The sequence below is a fragment of the Carcharodon carcharias genome, chromosome 1, assembly GCF_017639515.1.
Source record: "Carcharodon carcharias isolate sCarCar2 chromosome 1, sCarCar2.pri, whole genome shotgun sequence".
Classification (NCBI taxonomy): Eukaryota; Metazoa; Chordata; class Chondrichthyes; order Lamniformes; family Lamnidae; genus Carcharodon; species Carcharodon carcharias.
Window position 1 is genome coordinate 176,068,290 of NC_054467.1, and position 14,533 is coordinate 176,082,822.

Consider the following 14,533-nt stretch of genomic DNA (forward strand, 5'->3'; position numbering starts at 1 on the left):
AGATAAACTGAAGCCCAAACTCAAGGTCTATCACTTGCCTGAGGAGAGAATTGGAGAGTGCAGCGGACCAGCAGCATGCTGGGGTTTAAAACAAGTGAAGAAAATCAAAATATGACATCACAGGAAGACGGCGAGTTGAATGGCTGGTAAATATTGTTGCTATGTTTCCCTTTCTCCAAAGTAGGGAGGTAGTCCAAGTGGCTAAGAAATTTAAAATTTTATTTAAAAAAAAATGGATTAAGAAAAGCATTTAGTTTTCCTATATTAAAGTGATGTCAACAGAATGGAAATGAGTGGTTAGTAAACATTTCTTTTTAGTAGTAAGGTTTATTAGTAGTAGTAAGGTTTATTAGTAGTAGTAAGGTTTATTAGTAGTATTAGGGTTTCTTATTAAGGTTTATTATCTGATTGAGGAATGGCAGGGCAACGTCTACCTCTCAAATGTTCATCATGTGCAGTGTGGGAATTGCAGGGCACTCCCCATCTCCTGGAAATGTACAGAAAGTGTTGTCAGTTGCAGTGCAAGATCCAGATTTTGGGGCTTGGGCAGCAGCTGATGTCACAATGGCTCATCCATGAGGTTAAGAGCTTCCAGGATAGCACATTTATTGATAGAACCAGGCAGCTGAGAAGAAAAAAAGCAGGTAGTTCAAGAGTCCCCTGAGTGCATCCCTGAATACTGATGAAAGGGATGGCTAATCTGGGGAGTGCAGACAGAGCCCAAGTTACCAATGGCACTATGGTTGGCTCAGCTGTACAGGGGGGTACGGCTGAGGAATTAATTGAATATTTTCCATCTGCCTTTACTATGGAAGAAAGTGCTGCGCAGGTCATAGTGAAAGAGGAGGTAGTTCAGACAATTGAAGGTTTTAAAGTTGAGGAAGAGGGTGTATTGGATAGGTAATCTGTATTTAAAGTTGATAAGGCATCCAGAACTGGATGAGATGTATCCAAGGATATTGAGGGAAGTGAAAGTGGAAATTGCAAAGGCATTGGCCATAATTTTCCATTCTTCCTCAGACTCTGGGGGGGTGCCAGAGGACTGGAGAATTACAAATGTTACACCCTTGTTCAAAATATGGTGTAAAGATAAGCCCAGCTACTACAGGCTAGTCAGTTTAACCTTGGTGGTAAGGAAGTTTCTAGAAACAATAATTCAGGACAAAATTAATAGTCCATTGGGCAAATGCAGATTAATTAAGGAAAGTCAGCAAGGATTTGATAAGTGCAAATCATGTTTAACTAGCTTGTTTGAGTTTTTTGACAAGATAACAGAGGGGGTTGATGAGGGTAATGCTGTTGATGTCGTGGACATGGGCTTTCAAAAGACATTGGATGAAGTGCCACACAACAGACCTGTAAGCAAAGTTAGAGTTTATAGAATAAAAGGGACAGTAGCAACATAGATATGAAATTGTCTGCGTGACAGGAAACAGAGAATAGTGGTTAAATAGATGATTTACGGTCTGGAAGAAGGTTTGTATTGAAGTTCCCCAGGGGTTGATGTTAGGACCCCTGCTCTTTCTGATATATATTAATAACCTAGACCTTGGTGTACAGGACACAATTTCAAAATTTGCAGTCGATATAAATCTTGGAGGCATTGTGAACTGTGAGAAGGATAGTGTAGAACTTCAATAAGGACAGACAATTTCGTGGAATGGGCAGACAAATGGCAGGTGAATTTCAATGCAGAGAAATGTGAAGTGATTCATTTTGGTGGAAAGACCACGGATCCAAAATCATGAATGGTCTGGACAGAGTACATAGGGAGAAACTGTTTCCATTGGTGGAAGGACCAAGAACCAGAAGGCACAAATTTAAGGTCATTGGCAAAAGAAGCAATGGTGTCATGAGGAAAACAGCAAGTGGTTAGGAACCAGAATGCACTGAGTGTGTGCTGGAGGCAGGTTCAATCGAGGCATTCAAAAGGGAATTGGATTATTATCTCAAAAGGAAGAATGTGCAGGAATGGCACTGGGTGAATCTATGCTGCAACCATTGTGGATTCTGTGATTGTGTTTTAAAACCCTCTGCAGTTCTGAAAATTAGGCTAAACGTGATGAGTAAAATTAACAATCCAAAAATGTAAAATGCGCAAATAAGGCATCAAAGCTATAATGTGCATCAGTCTCTTCAGGATGATTAATAGCTCATCTGGCATTCTCTTCATTCTCACCAAAAATGAAGTAAGGTGCCACTTCTGCATTGCGAAGGAGCCTGGTTAAGGAAAGAAAAAGGACACATTGTAACAGTTTCTATATGCTTTTTATATAAAGCATACAAACACAATAAAATCTTTTTGCTTCCAAAATAGAAATAAAATCCAGTTAACGTATTTCCATTTTTATTTTATGCCTGTTCAGTTCGCATCAGGAAAGCAATTGGTTGCCGTATAAATATAATGAGGTAGAGTTTCAGCTGAGTGCAACTGGAAAAATGCACCCAAAATATGCTTGAAATTGTGTTAGTTCGGTTACACGATTCCAATGGAATTCATTGTATAATCAGATACATAAAATCTTCATGCAGCAGAGCAATAGGGCAACATAATAGAATGTAATTAAAGCAAGAATTTTTAGAAAGAGTGTCCAGTTCTCCATCTGTGAATAACCTGATTTAAAATCATATGATTAATCTGCATCATTTGACAGTTCATTGGTGTGCACTAGACAGATTCTTTGCAAACTAAATACTTTAGGATATGTCCCTCCTGATGCCCGTGTGCCCAAGGAAATGAGCACAATTGGAAAAGCCTTCCCAAACAGAATCAACAGGGTCTCATAACTCCAACCTAGGGGTGTGGCCACTTTTGTGGGTGGGGCCTGATCCAGTTGAACTGAATGTTGAACCAGCGTGAAAGCTCAGTAGGAAAGCTTAGGGGGAGGCGATGGCATAGTGGTATTGTCACTGGACTAGTAATCCAGACAACCCAAGGTGATGCTCTGGGGTTCTGGGTTCGAATGGTGGAATGGATGGAATGATGGAATTTGAATTCAATGAAAAAAAAATCTAGGATTAACAGTCTAATGATGACCATGAAACCAACGGTGATTGTTGTAAAAACCCATCTAGTTCACTAATGTCATTAACTGGTCTGGTCTACATGTGACTCCAAACCCACAGCAATGTGGTTGGCTCTTAAATGCCCTCTGAACAAGGGCAATTAGGGATGAGCAGTAAATGCTGGCCTAGCCAGTGACATCCAAATGCCATGAATGAATTAAAAACATCTCCATGGTCCAGGACTTTCTGCTCCCGCCTGAGCTGGGCACCATGGCCGGCGGGAGTGGAAAATATTGCGAGATCGAAAAAGTCAGTTTACTGCTATCATAAAAGCAGTCTGGGTTCGCCCACTCCAGCTTTCAATGCAAGGGCACATTTCCCATCATGGCACATCGGGAACCTAATTTTATTACACTTGCATCTCATTATAAGGACTACTCACTGGAATCATCGACCTACTTTGGATCAAGAGAGCATGTTGACATCCAATTAGACTAACATGTTTCACAATGGTATATAGCCATCTCCTGGGGAGTTGAAGGTGTAGTGGTATTGTCGCTGAACTAGTAATCTAGAGACCCAGGATAATACTCTGGGAACCTGGGTTCAAATCCCACCACAGGAGATGGTGGAGTTTGAATTGAATAAAAATCTGGAATTAAAAGCCTGATGATGACCATGAAACCATTGCTGATGGTTCACTAATGCACTTTTGGGAAGGAAATCTGTCATCCTTACCTGGCCTGGCTGACACATGACTCCAAACCCACAGCAACGTGGTTGACTCTGAAATGGCCTAGCAAGCCACTCAGTTGTAGCAACTGCTACTGTCCATGACAGTATTGGTAGGAGTGACACAATCATTGTAGAGATGAAGTCCTGCCTTCACATTGGGGATACCCTACATCATGTTGTGTAGCACTACCACCATGCTAAATGGGATAGATTGCGAACAGATCTAGCAACTCAAGACTGGGCACCCATGACGCATTGTGGGTCATCGGCAGCAACAGAATTGTACTCGAACACAATCTGTAATCTCATGGCCCAGCATATCCCCTACTCTACCATTACCATCAAGCCAGGGGATTAACGTTGGTTCAATGAAGAGTGCAGGAGGGCATGCCAGGAGCAGCACCAGGCATACCTAAAAATGAGGTGTCAACCTGGTGAAGCTATAACACAGGACTACTTTTGTGCCAAACAGTATAAGCAGCAAATGATAGACAGAGCTAAGCGATTCCACAACCAATGGATCAGATCTAAGCACTGCTGTCCTGCCACATCCAGTCGTGATTGGTGGTGGACAATTAAACAACTCACTGGAGGAGGAGGGGGCTCCACAAGTATCCCCATCCTCAATGATGGAGGAGCCCAGCACATCAGTGCAAAAGATAAGCCTGAAGCATTCGCAACAATCTTCAGCCAGAAGTGCCATCTCGGCCTCTCCAGAGGTTCCATTATCACAGATGCCAGTCTTCAGCCAATTCACTCCACGTGATATCAAGAAACGGCTGAAGGAACTGCATACTACAAAGGCTATGGGGCCAGACAATATTCCAGCAATAGTACTGAAGACTTGTGCTCCAGAACTTGCCGTACCCCTGGACAAGCTGTTCCAGTACAGCTACAACACTGGCATCTATCCAGCTATCTGAAAAATTGCCCAGGTATCTCACGTACACAAAAAGCAGGACAAATCTAACCTGGCCAATTACCGCCCCATCAGTCTACTCTCCATCATCACTAAAGTAATGGAAGGGGTCATCAACAGTGCTACCAAGCAGCACTTGCTTAGCAACAACTTGCTCACTGATGCCCAGTTTGGGTTCCGCCAGGGCCACTCTGCTTCGGACCTCATTACAGCCTTGGTTCAAACATGGACAAAAGAGCCAAATTCCCAAGGTGAGGTGAGAGTGACTGCTCTTGACATCAAGGCCGCATTTGACAGAGTGTGACATCAAGGAGCCCTAGCAAAACTGGAGTCAATGGGAATCGGGGGAAAGCTCTCCACTGGTTGGAGTCATACCTAACACAAAGGAAGATGGTTGCGGTTGCTGGAGGTCAGTCATCTCAGCTCCAGGGCATTACCACAGGAGTTCCTCAGGGTAGTTTTCTAGGCTCAACCATCTTCAGCTGCTTCATCAATGATCTTCCTTCCATCATAAGATCAGAAGTGGGGATGTTCGCTGATGATTGCACAATGTTCAGCACCATTTGCAACTCCTCAGATGCTGAAGCAGTCCATACCCAAATGCAGCAATACCTAGGCTTGGGCTGACAAGTGGCAAGTAACATTTGCACCACACAAGTGTCAGGCAGTGACCAAATCCAACAAGAAAGAATCCAACCATCACCCCTTGATGTTCAATGGCATTACTATCACTGAGTCCCCCACTATCAACATCCTGGGGTGTACCATTGACCAGAAACTGAACTGGACTAGCCATATAAATATTGTGGCTATAAGAGCAGGTCAGAGACTAGGAATCGTGCGACCAGTAACTCACCTCCTGACTCCCCAAAACCTGTCCACCATCTTACAAGGCACAAGTCATGAGTATGATGGAATACTCCTCACTTGCCTGGATGAGTGCAGCTCCCACAACACTCAAGAAGCTTGGCATCATCCAGGACAAAGCAGCCCGCTTGATTGGCGCCACATCCACAAACATTCATTCCCTCCACCACCAAAACACAGTGGCAGCAGTGTGTACCATTTACAAGATGCACTGCAGGGATTCACCAAGGCTCCTGAGATAGCACCTTCCAAACCCATGATCACTACCATCTAGAAGGACAAGGGCAGCAGATAGATGGGAACACCACAACCTGGAAGTTCCCATCCAAGTCACTCACCGTCCTGACATGGAAATATATCACTGTTCCTTCACTGTTGCTGAGTAAAACCCATAGAACTCCCTCCCTAACAGCACTGTGGGTGTACCTACACTACATGGACTGAAGTGGTTCAAGAAGGCAGCTCACCATCACCTTCTCAAGGGCAATTAGGCATAGGCAATAAATGCTGGCCCAGCCAGCGAAGCCCACATCCCATGAATGAATTTTAAAAAGTAAGAATAGGTGACATGCACCTGGCGACCTGACCTTCGCTGTGACTTTGAGTTTCGTTTTCCTACCTTGCATTGCACAGCACTCGCAGTAGCTCAAACTCAGTGCCAGGCTTCACAGACAGCGTCACATCGCTTTCAGGGGGTATCAGAGGCATGTCTCTACCTACCAGACCCAAGGTGAGGCAAGGATGACTTTTAATGTGTTGCAAGGTAAGGCCTCCACTGGTGGGGGGAAGACCAGAGAAGGCTGCACTCAGACAACTGACTTGGGGTGAGTGGGGGCGGGGGGGTGGGGGGGGGTGTAAAAGCATCCTCAGTGCCAAGTTAGGGAGAGAGTCGGTTACAGATGACATAAGTGACTTTAGGCCAGAATGAGAGGAGCGCTGTGAAGAAGCGCTTCATCGTTGAGCTTGCAAAGACTGTCCTTGTCCTGGTCCAGGCAAGGGGGAGGGCAATTCAGTCCAGCCTCAGTCATGCCCAGTATGTTGTGCACAGGGCGTTGTCGTAACATCATGCACCTTGGTCCAGGGGGTTTCTGGCATCAAACTGGCCCGCAGATGGCATACTCAGTCAGGGGAGGCAGCTGCAGCCTTTAGATGGGGAGAAGTTATTGTGGGGGCATTCGAGGGCATCAGAAGTGGGGTATATGTCAGACTGTGCAAGTGGCTTCAAGATGGGGAAGGGTAAGGTCCACACAGGGCATGGGTACACATACCTCACCACGTTCGTGGGTAACAAAGGGATATCCACCACAATCAGGATGGGATCAAGGGATACAGGGGAAGATTTGAGAGGTTCTTGGACAGAGGGAAACCTGAACATTAAGCTCCTGCAAGATGATGAGCGGGATTTCCACACTCACACAGGAAGGGTCCAAGCTGGTCTGGTAGTGAGACCTCAGTGCCACCCAACTTGCAGCAATGGTGCAGAAATAAAATTAAAATGAGGCCATACTCTGCTGGTGAGGACTCTGAGGGCCGATTGGAGGACAGGTGCACTGCACCGGGGAGTTAAATAAAGAAGCACAAAACTGAACTGTGAATTCCCAAATGAGGGAGATGCACAACTGAGACATGTTAAGAGCTTTTCAATGACAATGCAGAGAATCAGGAAAGTTCGGCTACGATGTGCATTTGTGCCAGAATAATCCCACAAAGTGGCACTAATCAATCTCCTTATATTACTCCCTTATTCACAGCGTAGAGATCCCCCACAGCAGTAATGCACTCCACAGCAGTTGGGTGACTAATCAAGTTTCAGATGCCTGTTAGAATTGTGATGCTGGCAGCTTCACAGAAGAGAAGTCTCAGGCCCTCCTTAAATAATCTCAGTTCCTGACTAAACATTTTCCCTCATGACTATTCCAAGGTGTGTAATATTAGAGTGCAGTGAATGAGGATCTAAGTACCTAGGCTGATAGCAGCGCATCCAAGCACCTGGCCAAAGCCAATCTCATAGCAGTCAGTCATGTAAAAGGGGGGGTGGTGGTGGTGGTAAAAGGCGCATCTTAAAATAAATTCTGCACTGATCTGGATTTTTGGGGTGAGTACTTTCTGGCACGGGAACAAAGCCCTTAAACCCACATTCACTGACAAGTCATTGACGGAAATATGACCTTTACAGACTGATGCTGACTCATGTCTGTTTCTGATTGATGCTGCAGAAAGCAAACCATCAGGAAGATGAAGACTGGATTTATCGCTGCCTTCATAATCACATATGGGCAGGAGAGAAGGAGGAGAAGGAGGAGAAGATTGCGACAGAAGTGCCAGGCTTGCCAAAGGGAGAAGGTAAACCCTCAAGACCAAGAGGCAGCAGGCCCCCCTCCGAACGCAGAGGATGAGGCTCACAGTGACATTATGTGTGAGTTGTTTGCAAGACCAAGGGGGTACAGAACTCACATGTCTTATCTGCAGATGAGCAAGAGAGACTGTCACCGATGCCTCATGTCCAGGGATCAGGTGACTCACATTTGCCACATCCTCCAAGAATTGGTGCCATAGGGACTGGGAGCCACATTGCCAGTGGCTGTGAAAGTGACGGCCGCTCTGAACTTCTACACGAGTGGCTCCTTCCAGCGCTGCCTCTTCAAGCTTCTCTCCAGCATCCTAATCACAATGGCAGCCTGCAAGAGGCTGATTCCTTGAGGAGAAGGAGCAGCTGGAGAAGATCGAGGTGCCGACCCCCTCTCGCATGGCCACTGCCACCAATGGCTACAGCAATGGAGTGCAGCTCCTGGAGCAATGCAGGACCAACGTCCAGGACCAAGGTCTCCACGCTGGCCACCATCCTGCCAGTGTTGACGTCGATGCATTGGCATGCAGGTGCTATCACCTCAGACTGAACATGGACAGACTTCCCCATCATCCGTTGCAATCTAAGGAATGCCGCAGACATCCCTTCCTGATGTTTGCGCAATCGTCCCTGCAGCTCCACCAACTGATTTAGGACCAAGAAAGGAGGCTCAGCATCTGACTCGGACTCAGCAGAACCCTGGCCTCCAGCAGTCCTCCAAGTGCCAGCGACCTCAGATGTCCATGCCTCTGCCTGCTTTGAACCAAATTGTATGCTGTGCTCACTAGATTGTGACCCTGAGCCTGCTCTAGAATTATGTCCCACCAAGGTGTGTATCTCTGCACTGGTGGAGTGTATGGCTGTGACAGGTATTCCACTGTAGATCCTCAGGATCCTCAGGATCTTCATCCAAGGTGTCATTGGGGCTTGAGCAGGGCCTTCACGTGGGTGTTTGTCAACAACATCACCATCACTGCAGGCATGGTCCACATCCTCTCCAGCCAGCTCAACGACCTGGTTTTCAAACTGAGAGAGAAGCTTGAGTTCCGGCACTCCACCCCCCAATCTGATGATGATAAGGTTGCATGGCATGTGTGGGTGGTGAGGGGTTGGGCTGGGTGGGGGGGGGGGGGGGGGGGGGGGGGGGGTCGCTCATGGACAGGATGAGCCCAGATGGAGATATGAGGGTGTGTGTGAGAGTGAGTGATGATAGAACCATAGGTAGGTTCTTGATTGGTATGGGGATCAAAGGTTACGGGGAGAAGGTGGGAGAATGGGGTTGAGAAACTTATCAGCCATGATTGAATGGTGGAGCAGACCCGATTGGCCTAATTTCTGCTCCTATGTCTTATGGTCTTATGTTATGGCACAGAAAGTGGCCATTCAGCTCATTGTGTCTACACTGGCCGACAAAGAAGAAATACAAAACTAGCCACCCATTCTAATCCCACTTTCCAGCACCTGGTCTGTAGCCTTTCAGGTTATAGCGCTTCAGGTGCAGATCCAGGTGCCTTATAAATGAGTTGAGTGTTTCTGCCTCCACCACCAAACCAGGCAGTGAATTCCAAATGCCCACCACCCTCTGGGTGAAGAAGTTTTTCCTCATGTCCCCTCTAATCCTTCTATCAATCACCTTAAATCTGTACCCCCTGGTAAGTGGTCTCTCCGCTAGGGGAAACAGGTCTTTCCTGTTTATTCTATCTAGGCCCTTCATAATCTTGTACACCTCAAATTTGTCATCCCTCCGCCTCCTCTGTTCTAAGGAAAACAACCTCAGCCTATCCAATCTGTCCTCAGTACAGCAATTTTCAAGCCCTGGCAATATTCCTGTAAACCTCCTCTGCATTCTCTCCAGAGCAATTATGTCCGTCCTGTAATGTGGCGACCAGAACTGTACACAAAATTCCAGCTGTGGCTTAATGATGTCCCTTGGGATGGCAGTGAGTGAGATCCCTGTGAATGTGTAATGGGCTTGTGAGTGTGTGAGTTGAGAGTGTTGGAATGATTGATGTACCCTGGTGGCACGGATGAGACCATTCTTCCTCTTTCTGCACAGGGTGCCTGATCTCTTCTGTGCAGCTTTAACGCAGGCCACCACTGCCGCCACCTCCCAGGTGGATTGGTGAGCTTGCTGAACCTCCTGTGGTCAGAGTGGGGGTAAAGGATATCATGGCAGGCCTTCACTGCATCTGAAAGGTATCCCAGTGAGGCTTCACTGAATGTGGGGGCTGATGTCTTCTTGGCTTTCAGGTCCATGCCTTCAGTGGAGCAATCCTGGCCTGCAGACATTGAGAACACTGTGCGCAGCTGCACTTTAAATATGGTGCCCAGAGTGAGGAAGCAGTGAGCTCACGGCGGGATGGGTGAATGAAAGGCCACCCACCAGCGATCCGGCATGTTTCCCCTGCGTGCATATTTAATGAGGCGGGAAGCGGACAAGGTGGTGGGAAAACCCACCATTGCCGCTGGTGGGAAAAACGCCGATTTTCACGTCTGCCATACACTTAGGACACCGAGGAGAAAATCCCACTTTGATCTTTTACGCTGCTTTGGCCAAATGCACTGGAATCTGGTGCAAAACTAACAGAACAAAATGGAAACTCTACTTCAATATATTTAATAGATTAAAAGTTAATGTACCATATTTCAGCTGCTTTTCCTTTGACATCAGATAGGCAGTGGAACTGGAAAAGAACACTATGTCCTCTCTTAGGGAGCAGCAACAATTAGAACAGATATTTTACAGTCGACTTTTAAAAGAAAGGAGAAATCAGAATTTTTATTTCTGCTATATATGGTGCAGTTGCTCTACAGAAAATAATGTGCGGATACTGTGGCCGGGATTTTCCAGTCACCCTGTGGCGTTTTTATGGAGGGCGGAACAATGCGGCTGGAGCTGAAAAGTCGATTTCCCACCAGCATAAAATGATGTCGGGAACATGCACTTCCACCCATCATGGTGGGTCACCAGGGGCCGGTGTGAAGCCGATTTGCTTCTGTAAACGGGTGCAGATGAATTATCTGCACTGTCATCAGGATATCACGCCAATCCGGAACACATCTGGACCAACGTAGTGTGCACAAGTCGGGACTCACCTGGAAGAAGACCTGGAGCAGCCTGCGGAGAGTGGAAGATGGAAGCCTGCAGCGAGCATGGTCCCTGGAACACCACGTGCAGCAGTGAGTGGGTGGAGGCATCAACCATGTGGATCTTCACACTGCAGGAGCTTCCAGGACATGGATCTTCATTGTTCACAGAATCGCAGAATTTTAACAGCACAGAAGGAGGCCACTTGGCCCATTGTGTGTGCTCCGGCTCTCCAAATGAGCATTATGACCATGTGCCATTGCCCTGCCTTTTCCATGTACCCCGCACCCCTTCATACTGCAGGAGCTTCCAGGATGTGGATCTTCACACCGCAGCTGGACGGTTGCATTAGATACTATTGGGCAGTAACGGTCTGTGCTGGAGTGGGGGTGCGGGGGGGTGGAATTAGGCTGGGAGGAGCAGAATGAAGATGTGGAGCGGGTGCAGAGGTCTAGAAGGGGACCGGGGAGGTTGGGGGTGGTCAGGGAAATAGAGAGATGCTGCAGGGGCTGTGGAATGGGTGAGGTGGTATGGAGTGGGAGGGTGGGAAGGGTTGTGTTGGAGTGCGGGCAGATGAAAGGCAGGCTGTGCAGGAGTGAATGGCCACGGTGGTGGTGCAGGTGTGAATGGACATGATGGGGGGGTGAAAGATGTTTAGAGGGAGGGGTCCATCATGTCAAATGATGAGTCCTTGGGGTGCATGCTGAGGGAGTTGTTCATAGGAAAGGATAGTGAGGGTTAAAGGGGGCAGTGGGAGCCAGTAGGATAGGAGGGCGAGGGTCCTTCAATGACGGTGAAGGGACGCTGTGGGTTGTTGGAGGGGCTATGGAAGTAAAACTGGATTCTGCGGATAGGCAGGATGAGGGGGGCATATCTATTGTCATGGGGGTGGGATCTTTGGGAAGGTAGGGGACGTGGACATTTATCCGCAGGGTGAGGGTTGTAGGGTCAATGGGGGGGAAGGTCTAAGGTCACACCAGGAGGGTTAATGGTTAAACGGGTTGTGGGGAGGGTGTAGCTCATGGGTGGAGGTTGGAAGGTGTTGGACTCAAAAGTCACAAGCACCTTGGCTGTTTTCAAATATCCAGATCCTTGAGGTGGTAATCTCGAGGTGCTGCATGGGAGGTGGGTCAGTGGGGGTGGGCGGAGCGGCAGGTCGACTCAACTGGACACCTGAAGGGGACCCTAGTATGTAGTACTGACAATGCTGAGGCTTTTCAACAGATGGTATGTGAAGGGTAAAGGCTTAGCTTGTGTGGGAGGCTTCTTGCAGCTGGCTCACAAAGGCCCTGGCAAAGATCCTTGCCTCCCGGCACATGCCTGGTTCTGGCGAACATAGACCCAGCCTGGGGTGTCCCCCTGAAGATGGTGGGGGAGGGGGCCCACAGGCTTAAGGGCTATAAATCGCAGTTAAACCACATCAGACCTCATTGAACTGCAAGTAGCCTATTTACAAAAGTGTGAGAACATTAACAATCATAGTGCACCCTTGCAACCACATGTGAAATCATACCTTCTTAATCTTGCTTTCCCTACTAATTCTTCTAGGTGCTCCCCCAACATCCACAGCAGGGGTGGAGGCAACCTGCTGACCAGTTTGCCCTGGATGACCTTGACAAGCATCCTCTGGAGATTCAAGGCCTAGAGGGCCCTGGCTTACATTGGCTGCCCTGCTGTGGGGCAGCTGCTCCAACTGTGGTCACAGAGAATGAGGATGAAGCTGAAGTGGTCACAGGCAAAGGGGATTCCAAAGGACCAGACACCCTCAGAGAATCCTGAGTGGGAGTCCCAGGGATGTCCAGCAGCCACTCCTCCTCCCTTTGGCTGCCTGACTCCTTGAAGATAATGGGCACCTGGAGGGAGGTCGAGATGCCCTGTCCCCATCTCACGTAGCCACAGCAAGATCTCACCCATGGCTACAGCAATGGAATGCAGGTGTACGAGCATCTACGACAGAAATTTGGCATTCTGCTGGACAAGGTTCTCTATGGCATCAACCATCATCCCCATGCAGCCCTCCATGCTTGCATGGGTCTGAACCACTTCATCAGGGAGCAGGTGGACAAACTCCTCCACCTCACGTGCCACTCTGTTGAGGGCCTCTGACACCTCTGCCTGATGTTCCCACTCCCTCTCACAGCATCTTCAGCATCTCCGACACAGCTGATCCCAGAGGCTCATCATCTAACTTGGACGTTGCAGATGCCTCTTCTCCAGCAGTCCTCCAAGATCCACAAAGCTTGGATGACCCTGCCTCCTCCTGCTGCGGACACGTGTCCATGCAACAACCACTAGAATGTGAGACCCTGCCTGAACTAGGTCTAGTACTCACTGAGTACTGTGTCTCTGTGCTGTTGGAGGGTGCTGGTGACTGCTGTGATGGTTCTACAGGTGCACTTTCTTCCTCCTCCCCAATGCCCTCGTTCCCCTGTGGGCTGGAGGTACTGCTGGACAGGGCTTCCTCTTCTGGCCTTCCCCCTTCCTGCTGGCACCTGTAAGTGAGGGAGGAGAGAGCAAGTGACTGCATGAGCTGCCCAAAACAGGGAGGAACACATGACCCTGAGGTTTCTTTGTGACTACATGGGTCCTTACTGGATGGAGGCTGCCCGTCCATTTCTCCATCTGCACAGGCTCAGTCCAGTTCATCCTGTGTCAGCTCACCCGCCCACTCAAACTCTCAGGCTCTTGACGTCAGGCCGGCCCCCTCCCGTCTTCTCTCTCTCTTTCTCTCCTGTTGTGCCTTAACTTTTCCTGCGCTAAGAGAGAAGATGGGGGTTAAGAGCAATTGGGTTTCAGGAATCTTTCTCATGCTTCCATTCTTACAAATGACCCATGTCATGTTGTGTGTCATGTGATTGATGCACTGCATGTTGTCTACCAGGGTTCTGGGGCAGGACCCTCCAGGGCGGTGAGCCTATGTAGAGAGAAGGGTAAGACTCACAGAGGCATGTCATTAGCGCTGCTTGCTGGCGGCCTCATCACCTAACTCCCATCTACTCCCACCCGCCAGCATCTGAGCTCTCTGTGTGGGTCAGGAACCTGCAGTGGCCTCTGCACCTCCAGACTGGATGGACTGCACTAGGGATATGAGGCAACACCTTATAACATTGAGGAGCGCTTTTATGCATGGGCCACACAGATGGTGCCCTTCCCACTGAGGCCCTTGGCCCCTCTACCATTCAGGGAGGTGAGTGTGAGCAGTTGAGGGTTCACTTACCCTGGCAGCACTGCTGAGGTCAATCATCCATTTCCGCACTACAGGGAAGTCCTCCAGTGGAGGCCTCGGGCTCTGACCACCCTGGTGACTTCCTCCTATGCAGGGTTGGTCACATGGCTCGGCCTCCTCCTTCCATCCTCGGGGGGCAGAAGTACAGGATGCCCCTTCTGGCCACTGTTGCGTTGAGAAGCACATCAAGGGAAGCATCGCTGAATCTGGGGGCTGGAGCTCCCTGGGATAGCCGGACCATCTCCTCCTTCCACCTCGGTTTTGCAACCCAAGAAGTTCACACCTTTTAACTATGGTGTCCGGATATAATGGGGCGTGTGTCATCCAGACCGACCTGCCGAGCCA

At 48.6% G+C, this 14,533-nt stretch overlaps 1 protein-coding gene across 1 annotated transcript in view; it reads right to left on the reverse strand.

The window, feature by feature from the left end:
- Positions 1–1,852: 1,852 nt before the first annotated feature.
- The window catches only part of LOC121281877, a 169,962-nt gene continuing 157,281 nt past the window's right edge, over positions 1,853–14,533 (reverse strand). The window contains exon 6 of the mRNA XM_041194982.1: positions 1,853–2,220. Coding sequence (XP_041050916.1) covers positions 2,154–2,220 — 67 coding nt within the window. The 3' untranslated portion in view covers positions 1,853–2,153. The remainder of the gene's footprint in view (positions 2,221–14,533) is intronic.